Source organism: Bos taurus, chromosome 11 (genome assembly GCF_002263795.3).
Source record: "Bos taurus isolate L1 Dominette 01449 registration number 42190680 breed Hereford chromosome 11, ARS-UCD2.0, whole genome shotgun sequence".
Taxonomy (NCBI): domain Eukaryota; kingdom Metazoa; phylum Chordata; class Mammalia; order Artiodactyla; family Bovidae; genus Bos; species Bos taurus.
In genome coordinates, this window is record NC_037338.1 from 103,720,273 (window position 1) to 103,733,960 (window position 13,688).

The 13,688-nt window shown below is 62.5% G+C and overlaps 1 protein-coding gene across 10 annotated transcripts in view; it reads right to left on the reverse strand.

The window, feature by feature from the left end:
* Positions 1-3,013: 3,013 nt before the first annotated feature.
* Positions 3,014-13,688, reverse strand: part of CCDC187 (coiled-coil domain containing 187) — a 52,839-nt gene continuing 42,164 nt past the window's right edge. For 7 of the 10 annotated variants that reach the window (XM_059891887.1, XM_024999633.2, XM_059891886.1 and 4 more), the window contains 7 exons: positions 11,735-11,898; positions 9,731-9,819; positions 9,472-9,547; positions 7,708-7,847; positions 7,252-7,370; positions 6,666-6,742; positions 3,014-6,408 (listed from right to left, as the gene is read on the reverse strand). In XM_059891887.1, coding sequence (XP_059747870.1) covers positions 4,556-6,408; positions 6,666-6,742; positions 7,252-7,370; positions 7,708-7,847; positions 9,472-9,547; positions 9,731-9,819; positions 11,735-11,898 — 2,518 coding nt within the window. In that variant the 3' untranslated portion in view covers positions 3,014-4,555. The remainder of the gene's footprint in view (positions 6,409-6,665; positions 6,743-7,251; positions 7,371-7,707; positions 7,848-9,471; positions 9,548-9,730; positions 9,820-11,734; positions 11,899-13,688) is intronic. The other 3 variants (XM_059891880.1, XM_059891882.1, XM_059891885.1) reach the window with 3 other exon arrangements.

A 13,688-nucleotide genomic window follows, 5' to 3' on the forward strand; every position in this document is an offset into this window, starting at 1 on the left:
GGACCCATGGAGTGTATGTGGCAGAGGCACCCTCCAACCCCGGTGCCTCCAACACCTGCGAGGGGCTCTTCTGATGCCCCTGACCGGGACACAGGCAGAACTCGCATCCCTCCGCCCCGAGTCTCCCCCATGTTAGTCGTCCCGGTCAGGCCGGCTGGTGTCCAGCTGGGTGGCTGTGAGCCCTGGAGGTCAGGGCTGACTGTTCCTTTTCCGAGCCCCCCCTCATGGGGCAGGTTCTGCACAAGGTTGGGGGACGAAGGGACAGGCAAACTCCACCTGCAGCCCGGCCCCAGAGTGGATGCCGCCTCCACACGCCTCAGCTGGCATCTGGTTTCAGGCTCAGCTGGTTGAGGACACGAGCCGTTCTCCAGCAAATTTACAGGAGGATTATTCCTGAGTGCTTGCCACGTGCCAGGGACGGAGCCTGGCAGGGACAGGCCTCTGTGTTCTCACGATGACGCCGTGAAGAGGGCAGGGACTGTAGTCATGGAGGCGCGGGGGTGGGCGTCCCGGCCACACGCCCAGGGACAGATGGAGCTGGCCCCAGCATTGTTAAATGTCCACGTCGCCACCTGAATGGACACGGCCGAGGGGAAGCCCCTTAATCTGTCAGGTGAGCGGCAGGATAGGTTGGGGGGCCCAGGGAGCCCCCGAGGGAGGCTGGGGTGCCGGGTGCATGTATGATTCTGCTCTGCCCCTGAGCCTGCAGCCACGTGTTGCAAACACTTCTACTCCTCGCTGTGCTTGGCGGGCGTTAAGAGACGGGGCTGGGGGCAAGGGGGCCGCTGGGTGGGGCCCAAGGCAGAGGAGCAGGCTGGCAGTTGACAGCTGGAGTGGGGTGGGCGGCTAGGACATGGGACTGGGGACAGACGTGGGACTTGCAGACCCTCTGGGACCTCTTGCTGCAGGGGAGCCAGTGTTAAGATGCGGCTGGTCGAGCAGTCACAGGATGGCCTTGTCCCTCAGCTGCAGGCGAACCTGACCCGGTGGCCCCAGCTCCCTCGGAAGGCCAGTGTGGTCACCTCCCACCCTGCGGGCCAGGTGCCCCTGAACCATTTAACAGGACCCGTGTGCTCCTGCAGGCGTGTGGCCTGCCCCAGCTGGCTGCCATGGCCTTCGTCTGTATTTTATGATGTGGCTGTTAGGGCTGCACAGGGCCAGGCATCAGAAGTACTCGTAAAGCTCGTCTGGTGATTGGAATTTAAGGCGCTGGGGGTGAGGTCTTGGGCGTTTGACGCAGGAGGGGACGTCTGAGCGGGGAGGCTGATGGAGACAGATCATGGGAAAATTCCGTGCGGGGTTTAACTGAGAAATAATCATTTTCTATGAAAGATAATGACTTCTCTGGAGGCTGGTATCAAGATTTATTGGCCCAAGAGGCTACAGGGATTGGAGCCAAGGCGAGCACGGTGAGACCTTGAAGGGAGCAATCTTGAAATTGAAGTCTTGCTTCGGGTCAATATATCTGAATGCCACAGCCCTCAGCTCCACACACGTAACGTCAGCGGAGATTAAGCGTGTCCGACAGCTTTGGTGGACAGTCTTCCTCCTCTGGCCGGTCACTGGATAACCCCAAGCTCCCTAGATCCAGCCGTCATGGGAAGGAGAAGGCCAGGGTCTTCATACAAGTCCTCCTTGACCAGACTCCCTCCAAGGGTGAGGGGCCACAGGGCCACAAAGTGACTCCAGACACACGCGCCTGCTGGGCACCCAGGAGGCCCCGAGTCCAGCTGCGGGCATGGCCGTGTCTGGTGCTCAGCTACCAGCCCCCACCCGTAGCAGCCAGACCCAAGACTATTGAATCTGAGGCAAATCTGCCGGGTTTCGATGTGGGAGATTTATGACCGAACGTGATGTGTGTAAAATACATAATTCCTCTCACACGGCCTCGTAAATCCAAAAGGGTCAGCAATAGAGAAAAAAAAATAAAAAATCACAGACTAATTTGTTCAGAAAACTAGGGGGAAATCAATAAGAAAGCTGTAGCTCAAAATTTGTTCTGAAATTGTGTACGCGGAGAATGCACACGTTTCCCCCCCAGTGGACCCAAACCTCTCCTGTGCGCTCAGGCGGGCTTGGGGACATCGGGCGTCTCATCCACATGGATTGTCATGACTGCTGCTCCCCGGGACCGTGATCCCGTCCTGCGTGAGCTGGTGTGTGATGCTGGCTGGGCCGGTGAGGCGGGCCCTCGGAGTGGCTGCCCCAGAGGCTGGAGCCTGGTGACGATGGTAGGCGGTTCCTGCCTTGGCCTGCAGGGCTCCCCAGGGTCTGAGAGGCAGCACTGGGGGCTTTGCCAGGCCAGCTTTGGAGACGCCACCCACTCTCATCGACAAGTGCTGGGAAGTCTGGGTCTCTCCCCCCGGGTCCTATAAATGCTAAGTGAATGAGCTCCCCGCACTGCAGTGAGGGCTGCAGGAGACGGGCTCCTGTCACTCTGACCTGACAGCCGACCTCCCAGGGTCTCATGGAGGTCATATCCTGGACCAGCACCAGGACGTCGACGTCCCTTAGGCCAACATGCCGCCAACTGCTTGATTCTGGACTCCCTGTCCAGCAGATATTTTCCAGTTTGAGAACTGGAAATGGCTGGGTGGATGCTCTAGTTGATGCAGGCAGACGATCGATAGGTGCTATAAATGATAGATGAGGGATAGACATAAATAGACGAGTAGATACGTGATGTGTGCGCTCAGTCACGCCGGACTCTCTGTGACCCCATGGACTGTAGCTTGGCAGGCTCCTCTGACCGTGGGATTTCTCAGGAGGAATGCTGGAGTGGGTTGCCACGTCCTCCTCCAGGGGATCTTCCAGGGGTTGAACCGGGGTCTCCCGCATCTCCTGCAGTGGCTGGCAGATTCTTTACCACCTGGGAAGCCCATACGGATAACTGATGGCCGGTTTAGATGACACACGGGGAGAGAGCCTGCTGTAGGACATGGAGAGTGACTTCTGAGAGACTGAGCACAGCGTAAGTGAGCCTCAAGTCAAGAAATCCTCACCACGTCACAAGTTTAGAAGCTGACGTGAAAGCTGGTTCCTTTTATTTGTTTTAATTTTAGACCACGCTGTGTGACATGTGGGATCTTAGTCCCCGACCAAGGATTGAACCCACACCCCCACCCAACCCCTCGTAGTGGAGGTGCAGAGCCCTAACCACTGGACCACCAGGGAAGTCCCTGCTTCCTTTTATGAAAGAGCTGATTGTTGGGCTCATTGAAAAGCTACTTCTCCTCCAAGTGCTCAGATGATAATTCAGGAGAGAAAGACTGACAATATTGAAATGAGACAGCCCCATGCGGACAGACAGGGACAGAGCAGGGGCGCTGAGAAGACACCGTGTTGGTTCCCAGTGAATTCCCTGGAGCACAAGCTCAGAGGCGCTCTCGCATTAGAACCAACGGACACACACACACACACACACACACACGCGCGCGCGCGCGCGCGCACGCACGATGCAGCCTTCTGCTCCTTCTGGGGAAGGTGGGGCGCGGGCCCTCACTGTGGCTGCAGAAAACGCTCTGAAACTGGCGACAGGACGCGGGGGGCGGGCTGAACCTGCCTGTGCCCTGGCGACGGTGGTGCTTCCACAGGGCTCTGGGGGAGGAGGGGGCCCCAGGGACCCCTCAGAGCCCATCAGCAGCTCGTGGGGCGGCTGCTGCGGGGAGAGGTCAGTGCTGCAGTGGCCTGACCCTGAAGGTCAGCTGCCCTGGTCTCACCCTGAGGTGGCCCGAGGGCTCTCCCTGCCCAGTCTACTGAGACCCGTGTCCCTGCGGGCCTGCGCCCGGCTGTCTCACCCAGTCTCAGCCTCTCCCCACTTCCTTCCCACGGGAACCCCTCTTCATGCTTGACTCAGCATCAACTTCCTGGACGCCCGCCTGAGTCTGGTGCTGAGGGGGACAGGCGCTCTCATAAGGGGATGCCTGCGAGGCCGTCCCTGCAGGCGCCCACACGCCGCCGCCTCTGGAACCCACCAGGGCCCTGCCGCGTCCAGGAGAGCCAGTTCGACAGCCAGCCTGGCAAGGGGCTCTCATTTCTTCTGGGAGGCGTCCTGCACACCCTCGGGGAGGCGGGGATCCACTCCAGCCCAGAGGCTGGGTGGAGGATCACCTGGCTGCAGGTGAAATCACCTTCTCCCCGAGCTGCCGCCTCCTCTAATCTGCACGAGGGGACGCACACTGACCTCCCAGCCTGGAGTCGCCAGCTGGATGTCATGGAGGCGCCGGGTTTACCCTTCAGAAATCAGAGGCAGGCAAACATCCCTGCCGAAGGTTTCCCAACGAGGCAAGTCCGAGAGGGCGTGTCAGCGCAGACGCAACCCCCAGCCTCAGCATCTGGCCTCCCCAACCCCACAAAGCTGCACTCTCCTCTAGACCTCTCCTGAGGCCCCTGGCACGCCCACACACACACACACACACACGCTCACGCACAGCCACGTGGCGACGTGTCCGGGGCCTTGCTGTGTCTAGGAGGCCTCGTTCGACAGCCAGCCAGGCAGGGGGCTCTCACAGACAGCGTCTGTGTCCCCACAGCCCCCCACCACCGCCCCGTCTTCTCAGAAGTCCAGGCTTTCCCACGACCGCCCAGTGGCCACCGTGTGAGCCTGTGTGACCCGGCCGGCCCCCGCGGGCCCCTCTGTCACCAGGCTGCCTGCTGGGGCTGCCTCCGAGAGCACGGCCAGGGTGTCCCTCAGGATCCTGCTGCTGAGCTGGGCGGACAGCAGGTCCACCACCTCAGCTCTCTCCACGCCCTGGAGGGCAGTGCGCGGTCCTGAGCCCAGAGCCGGAGCAGGGTCCCCCTGCCCGGAGCCAGGCAGCCCTGGGTCCCCAGCCGCCAGACTCCCCACAGATGCACAGGCCACTTTGGACAGGGTCAGGGGTTGTGCTGACAGCACTGGGAGCTGCCCCAGGGCATCCCCTGCTCCCCCACACCAGGGAGACCCCAAGCTGACCGGTTCAGACAAGTGGCTGTCCGTGGCCTGGTCCCTCCCAACAGAACCTGATTCACCCAATTCTCCCCCAAGGCTTCTGCCCTGTCCCACCACCCCAAGGCAGAGCCCAGCCTCCTCCTGGGGCCCCAGGGACGGTGATTCAGACAGACTCTCCCCAGACAGGGAGGACCACTCTCCCATAATGAGGGAGGCAACTTCCCCTGGGGAGTCCAGCAAGCCCCCAGGACACATGGCATCTTCGGGCGGGGTGGGGAAGTCTTCTGAGTGGGGGCTGGCAGGGTCGGCCTCCCCGTCCGCTGGGAGGATGGGAGGCAGAGGAGGGAGGCGAGAGTCCCTCTGGGTGGAGGATGGGAGGTCGAAGCTGCCGTAGGACAGCGCCTCGTCCACCGGGGACAGGATCTCAGGCAAGACACCGCCGGCCAGAGAAGTGCAGGCTTCCTCCAGGACAGGGGGCGCTCTGCTCCCCCCGCGCCCAGGGGCCCGGCTCTCAGCTGTCTGGGCTGCCTGCCCACCCAGGTTCCCAGGAGGAGCCCCTGGCATCAAGAGGACCTCAAGCTCAGAGGAGGTCTGTAGAGGTTTCCCATCAGTGGAAGGACTCGGGTGAGTGCCCCAGGGCCCCTCTGGGCAGCCACCTGAGGCCTGCGGAGGCCCCGTCTCTCCTCTTTTGCGAAACTCAGAGGCCGAGGTCCCGGAGGGGAAGGAAAGGGTCAGGTGGAAATCACCCGAGGAAGAGGTTTGGGATGGGAGCCTCGCTCCTGCAGCTTCCCGGGACCTCCGCTGGGCTTTTCCTGTGTCTGATCCACTGGTCGGGCTCCCACTGGTTCCAGAATCTTCCCGCCCCTCCCCTGGGCCCAGGAAGGCAGGCAGGGCAAGGGGCACCCCAGCCTGTTCCAAGTGGGATGTGCGTCCTGCGGGCGAGCAGTGCTCTGAGGCTGGCCCGGCACCAGCGCCAGGGTCCCGCGGGCTCTCTTGGCCCCAGACCTCGCTGGACAGCTCGGACTGCTCCGACCTCAACCACAGAGACTGGGTAACGGGGAGACCTCCTGCCGGAGCCAGGCCACCTGCCCCAGTGCTAGAGCCGTGCCCGGAAAGGGCCTCGGTACCCTCCAGCCCCTCCCAGGTCTCCGGCCCTCCGCCCTGGTGGAACCCCCAGGAGTCTGGAGCAGGGAGCCCCCCAGCCCAGCTGAGGTCTGTGTCCACAGTGTCCCCGGCTTCCCCATCCGAGAGGGAGGTGGGGCTCTCGGAAAGCTGGACCAGGATGGCGGATGCTTTCTGAAACTCCTGGAGAGAAGGGCAGGACGGGAGGCTCCCCGAGGAGGCGGCTGTGGACGGTGGAGAAGACGGCCCTGAGCAGGCGCTGGGGGTGGACTCAGGCTCGGAGCCCAGGTCCCACAGAGCCACGAGCTGGGCCGGGGGGCCGCCCTCGTGCGGGGCTGGGGGTGCCGCCATCTCAGCTGCTGCAGAGAAAGGAGAGTTTAGGGACAATGTCACCACCTTTACGCTGAGGACGTTCCACCAACCCTGGGAAGGATACAACCCACATCCCACGGCCCCCAAGCCGAAGGATCAAAAGCAGAAGACCCTAGGCAGAGACAGAATGCCCAGGCGGTGGGGAGGGCAGGGGCTGTGGGAGTGGGCTGGCTCTGACTGGAAAACTGGTCCATTACCTGGGCCTCACGCAAGGGGGGAGCCCTTGAAGGGGTGGGAGCATCACCTGGAGACATGGTCGGCGGGGCAGCTTCTGGGCAGGAAAAAGGGGCGTGGGGGTTCTCCTGCTGACAGGTCTCTACCCTGCAAACAGCGTGAAGTCTTAGGGTGCCCCCAGAGGGAGCCCCATCTTCCAACCTCCCCCCTCAGGCCCAGAGTCTCCGCAGGGGGCCTTCAGCCACCGTGGATGCTTAAAACACCTTCCTGCCAGCTGTCTGTCCCCCAGGGGAAGAGGCCAGCACTCCCCCAGCAAGGTCTGTCTTGAGGGGCTTCTGGCCTCAGTGCCCCCTGGATCAGGCAGCTGGGAGTCACCATCGGAGAGACCCAGAGGCAGCACTGCCTCGAGGAACCCCCACAGCTGCCCCACCCTGTATCCTGGGCCGACATACCAGGGGGTGTCTTTGTTTCCTAAGATGGGGGTCAGACTCAAGAGGGCATGTGGGTGGGCTGGGGCGCATGGAGGCCCCCGCCCAGCATGAAGGGCACCAGGAGCAGGTGAATGTCTCCCAGCAAGAGGGCAGGATGCTCTGGCCAAACTGTCTCCAGGCCCCAGGGTGCCCCCCCAGCCCGAGCCGCCCTCCAGGACCCCACACCTCTGCTCTCCTGAGCAGCTCTGAGCAGCCTCCGTCGCTGCAGGCCCCTCCACAGAGCTGCTGGCAAAGTCCAGCCCTGGTTCTGGCCCTGCTGGACGCCCGCCGCCTTCAGCCACCTGCTGGAAACAGTTTGGAGAAACGCCACGGTCAGGGTGGGGCCGCCTCTGCTCGACCTCAGGCTGTGTCCCTCAGCTGTGGACAGAGCCCCTGTGTTCTTGTGACCACAGTAAGGAACAAAGGCCATCCCCCGAAGAGGGCCACGAAGACCCACCCATCAGATATCCCTCCTCCCAGTGGGCTCTGAAGACCTGTCAGCAGACGAGATATCCCCGAGAAAGCTCAGAGGTCCCACCCATCAACAGCTTGTGTCCGATGGACGAGGGGTCCCCGCACCAAAGCCACGCAGGAGGGCCCCCGCCCAGCCCGCAGACAGCACAGGGCCAGGCCCAGACTCACATGGGCTTCCTGGGGGCTGTGGGGAGGCCCTGCACTCAGGGAGGGTTGACTCTGGCCTTGGAAGCTTGATGTTAGGCTTCCCGTCAGAGCCTGGGCCTTTTCCTCTGTTGGCCGGGGGCTGGGGCTGGTCTGGGGGTCTCCTAGGGAGCACAGAGACCATCAGCATTACGGGCATAGAAGGCAGAGGACACAGCGGGCACAGGGTCCCAGAACGCCGAAGCCCCGTGCAAACAGCCTTAGCGTCCCAAACAGCCACCACACCTGCTTGTGTTCGGTTAGAGTGAGAACAGAAAAATACATGGTTAGCTACTCCTAAAATTACCCTCTTGTTGGATAGTTACGGATGTGAAGACTCAGAAAGAACTTTAGAGACAGCGTTTACAATGTAGATTTTAAAGCCCTCTTTATGGTGGTTTTGGGTGGAGCTTGCAGACCGTCTGCCCAGCTGCTCTTTTCCTCATCCACTCTTTGGGGGCTGGGCCGGCGGAGGGAGAGAGGAGGTGTGGGATGTGTCAAGGTCACCACCGCACAGCTGCAAGGTCAGCAAAGTGGGGACGGGGTGCTGCAGTGGCGTCTCTGCCAAGAAGTCCCAGGGAATTACCATCTTCCTACATGTTCACTCCACGCTGGGACCCGGCAGGGACAGCAAGGCCCGGGGATCCATGTCGGTCCCAAAGCCACAGGCCCGAGGGGACCAGAGCTCTTTGGCTGAAGCTTAGATGTGTGGAAGCTCCACCGACGGGAACGCCTCCCTTTTGTCCGTGGCTGATGTTGAAGGCCAAGCTTGTTGCTGCTGTTTAGTTGCTTGGTCATGTTTGACTCTCTGCGACCCCATGGACTGGAGCCCACCAGGCTCCTCTGCCCATGGGATTTCCCAGGCAAGAACACTGGAGTGGGTTGCCATTTCCTTCTCCAGGGGATCTTCCCGACCCAGGGATTAAACTTGCGTCTCCTCTTGGCAGGTGGATTCTTCACCACTGAGCCTCCGGGAAGCCACAAGGGCAAGGTGCTGTGTGGGTTGAGCTGAAGGACTGTGATGGGGCATCACCCAGGGAGCCCGGGCAGGCTCAGTGCCAGGTCAGACAGAGTCAGCACCAGCCCTGGACCCCCGCCACGAGCTCTCCAGGCAGTCCAATGCCCCAGAGTGGTTCCATCCCCCTTCCATCCGCCCTGATCTGTGCTGAGGACGCTCTCCCAGGCCAGACCACAGGGAGCCCCCTACACACACTGGCTGGTCTAAACAACATCTGCTGCTCCCGAGGGTGGCTATTGAGAGGGGCTTCTGAGCCTGAGGCATGGACTCAGGCCTGAAAGGAGAGTTCCGAGGTGGCACCCAGGCATTGAGACAAGGCAGGGCCCCAGGGCACCCCCCTCTGGGCTGTCCAGCCTGCTGTCCCCAACACACCATTGGGGCTCCCCAGAGCCATGAATGAGTCTGCTCCACCCTGGAAATTGGTGCGTGCAAAAAGCTCTCTTTAGCTAAGAAGACACTTCCGGCACGCCGGTTCCCACGTCACTAAAGGTCTGTACCAGATAAACCAAGTTGGGACTACAACAAGCAGAGCCGGCTAGAGCTTCCCCTTTCAGCAGGAAAGGGGCCATGCCGCCCCAAGAAGCGTAGAGCGGGGGTGTCTCCCACCTGTGCCAGGCTTCGAGTGGTCTCCCCCAGGCCTCCCTGTCCTTGTCTGGGGGCTGGCACCGCCTTGTGGGAGACACACCGAGTTGGGGGAGCTTCTGGCAAGTCTCACGCAAGGGAGGACTTACCCGGAGGCGGCTCCTTCACCGGCAGGAACCAGATCTGAGCAGCAGGGAGGCTCCCCTCCATGTCGCCCGCCTGTGTCTACACGGGGGGACAGGAGACAGCCATTCTGCAGGAGCCACCTGCAGGGAGGGCGCTGAGGACCACCCATCAGGACAGGAACTGAACCCGGGGCCCCACCAAGATCAGGTGCAGGTGGGAAGAACAGGGGCGGTCCCCCCAAGTGGGCAAAGAGGTGAAAGGGCTTTCTGGGGGGTTGCATACAGGAAAGGCTGGGCCTGGTGGCCGTCCTGTGTCCAGGGAGGTCGCCTGCAGAAGGCCCGGCAGAGGGACACCAGGCTGCCCCCTTGGCTCTAAAAGACATACAAACCCATACACTGTGGCTTCCACCGGCCTCAGGCAGGGCCCTCCAGAGCTGGGGGAGCGCAAGAACCTGAGGAGAGCCCTCAGCGCTTGAGGGAACCCCCAAGAACTTGGAGAGAGCCCTCAGTACTCAAGGGGAGCCCCAAGAACTTGGGGAGAGCCCTCAGTACTCAAGGGGAGTCCCCAGAACCTGGGGAGAGCCCTCAGTACTCAAGAGGATCCCCAAGAACTTAGGGAGAGCCCTCAGTACTCAAGGGGAGTCCCCAGAACCTGGGGAGAGCCCTCAGTACTCAAGAGGAGCCCCAAGAACTTAGGGAGAGCTCTCAGTACTCAAGGGGAGTCCCCAGAACCTGGGGAGAGCCCTCAGTACTCAAGGGGAACCTCCAGAACCTAGGGAGAGCCCTCAGTACTTGAGGAGACCCCCAAGAACTTGGGGAGAGCTCTCAGTACTCAAGGGGACCCCCAAGAACCTGGGGAGAGCCCTCAGTGCTCGAGGGGACCCCCAAGAACTTGGGGAGAGCCATCAGTACTTGAGGGGAGCCCCAGAACCTCTAGAGAACCCTCCAGAGTGTGGGGGAGCCCCCAGACCTGCAGAGCAAGCAGAGCTGGTCTCCGAGGAAGGGTCTCACAGACGCTCCAGTCCTCCTGCCCCTCCGTCTTCAGAGACCAGTCACACAAACGCCCAGGCCCCACTTTCCCCTGGGGCCCCAGTGCCACACTCCTGGCCCCTCCTCGCCTTCTTCTCCTTCACTTGCCCAGCATGTCTGTTTGCACAGGCCCCTCAGCACTCCCCGTGCTTCCCAGACGGAGTTCCAGGGCACCCTGGGGTTCCGAGACATTCTCCAGGGTGACCCTGGGGGGCCGGAGGAGCTCATTGAGCAGGGCCTCGGAGCCCCCCTGCATTCGCCCTCCACCCCCTCACCCCTTCTTGTCTGCTTATAGAACCTCCTCTGCATTAGCATCGCTGCCTGGAGAGTGCAGAGAAATCAGCAAGCAGGGCTTTTTAGGGGATGGGGTGGAGGGCAGGCTGTCCCTTTAAGAGGCAGGTCCAAGTCTTAACTCTCAGCGCCTGCAAACCCTTATGTGAAACTAGGGTCTTTGCAGATGCAGACAGGCCACAGCAAAGGAGGCCTGGAGGCCCCCGAAACTGGAAAAGATGGGGGATTTCAGGCTTGTGGCTTCCAGAACTGAGAGACAGGAAGTTTCTGTCCTTTTAAGCCACTGATGTTGGGTAATTTGTCAGGCCACAGGCCCCTCACTGCACAGAGGGGCTGGGGAGGAGCCGGTTGGGGCACCCTGCCAGGCGGGGGGGCCACACCAGCTGCTCTAGGGGCTCCCCAGGGTGTCTGTGGGCTGGGGGCGGGGTACAGCACGGGAGATGGGGACAGTCTGGGGGCACGTCCAGCTCCCTGTCTGCACAGGTCCCCTGCCTGGAGGCCTGAGTGATCCAAGAGCCTGCCCAGCCCTGAGCCCAGGGCCGGCCTGGAGGAGCCTTCCTCACACCCTTGGTGGAGGCAGCATCACAAACATCTAGACTCAGCCGGGCAGCGTGTCCTGGGGTGTCCTCGGGCAGGTCTGAGGTTCTGGGGACCAGCCTGGCGACCGTCCATAGCCCGGCTGGCTGCTCTGAGTCGTCGCGTCATCAGGAGGAGGAGCGGCCAGTCTGCGCGGCCTCTCCCACCCCGGCCAGCCCCCGCCATCTGGAAGGGCAGCCCTCCTGAGTGCCCAGACTCAGGGACAGGGAGGCCGGGTCGCCCCCAGCACACAGCTCCAGCCAGGCCCAGCAGGACACACGTGTGTCTGACCCTGAGCCGGCCGCAAGCCCGAAGCAGGCATGAGTTGCCAGGGCCCCTGAGGGGGTGGCGTCTGTCCTCAGCTGCCACCACTGCCACCCCACCCGGTTACCTTGGCTCGTGCGGCCGTGGCTCTCCGGGGGTTGGCCTCTGGCATCAGGTCGGCCGGCCACTGCAGGTGCATCCTTGTCCCACGCCAGCGTCGGAGGACACGGGTGACCATCCGCAGCCGAAGCTGCTGGAGGGGGTGTCCCATCCTGTGGCTTGCTGAGCAGGCTGCAAGGCAGTGCAGGGTGGGGTGACTGCTCACCCGGCTGCCCTCCACTCCCAGGGGGCCAGCCCTGACCAGAACATTCCACCAGTGCAACACCACCTCACATCCAGGGGACAGCTGCGTGCAGTGGCCAAGCGGTCAGCACCGGGTGAAGGAAGACAGGCCCTGGCCCCTCCCTGCCCGGCAGCTTCTCGAGCAGGACCTGCACCCCTAAACGGGGCCACTGCTGGGGGTGGCGGGGGACGTGCAGGGAGGGAGACTCTGTCTATGCCCCTGTTCCCTCAGGACGTCTGTGTGGAGCCCGACCCCCCAGCCTGAGAGCAGCACTCAACGTGCCTGGGTCCCACCTGAGCTCCAGGCACACGGACGGCAGGAAAAGCACCCCCATCGCAGCCCCAAGGCAGGGGGCAGGGAACAGGACTGCCAGGCTTCCCGGTCCCGTCTGGGTTTGAGGTCATGCCCACGGGGAGCCCTGCTCTAGAACATTCCCCCGCTCTCAGGGGCAGCAGGGAGTTCCTTCTGTTCCCTTTCTTCCCAGGCACTCGCTGCGACTGGGCACAGCTTGCTGCTCCCCCAGGGCGGCCCTGAGCGTCCCCCTCCCCTGGATTGACACCCACGGTGGGGTGTGGGCTGGGGAGCAGGGTCAGAGGGCTGTCTTAGCCGAGAAACCGGGTCTCCGGCTTTTGAAGCAGGAGACATCTCGGGGGGCTGGACCTCTGACCTGCGGGGCAAGAAGTAGCAGGCACCTGTCTGTACCAGTGTGTCCAGATGCAGGGCCCAGCCCACCCTGGAGCAAGGATGCAAAGGACGGGGAGGGGCTGTGCCCGGCCCAGAACCTGGCCGAACTGGCTAGAATGGGAGGCCCCGCCCCCTGCCTCCCTAAAGACATCCCGTCCCTCCCAGCCCTCCCCAGTACACCTGGGTCTCAGCCCGGAGCCCCCAGCCAGGGCATCGAGGGCCCCCACAGGCCCTGGATCCGGGATGCGCCCTGGCCCTGAGCAGCTCAGCGCTCTGCTGAGCTTCTCTTGAGGGAACGAAAGTACGAAGCGGTCCCTCCACGTGGCGGGACCTCCCAGGGAGGTTCCAGGCCTCTGAAGCCTCTCTCACAGATACACAGCTCTTCTCTGGTTTCTGACTTGCATCACTGGTGTGATGAGGAGCCACGTGCCCCGCAAGGACTCGATTCCAGGACACACCCCCCACCCTCAGAGTGAGCAGCCAGCCCCAGCTCCATAAACAAATTCCTGGTACCAAGAAGGTCCGGTCAGCCAGGAGGCCTGTCAGAGGTTCCTGGGCTGGGCGATCAAGAGTCAGGTGAACCATAGATCAGCACGTGAAAAGCGCTCTCAGAGGGCCCAGAGTTGAGCTCGGGCCCGGGGCCGAGTGTGCGATGACCCCCTTTCCTGGGAGAGGCATGAAAATGTGCCCCGCTGCTGGAAGGGGCCACTGGACAGCAGAGGCGCCCCCAAGGGCAGGCAGGGGTTCTGAGAAGGCCACTCTTGAGGGGCCAGCTGCTTCCCAGGGTTGGGGGTCACCTCTGCAGCCTCACCCCCAGGTTGCGGCTTTGGGTGGGAGGCGTTGAGGTTAGAGCCTCGCGGGCCGCCAGCCCTCGAGGGAGGAGCTGGGAGCTGGCTAGGAGGAAAGGGGGCCTCGTGGACTCTAAAGGGCCACTTGAATGAAGACAGAAGAGGAGGAGGGGTCCCAGTGCGGGGTCATCAGGACACTCTGCTTCCACCCACAGCCAGGACTCTGGCCCCTGCCCCTGACAACTCGGCCCCGGGAGCCTTCGGCT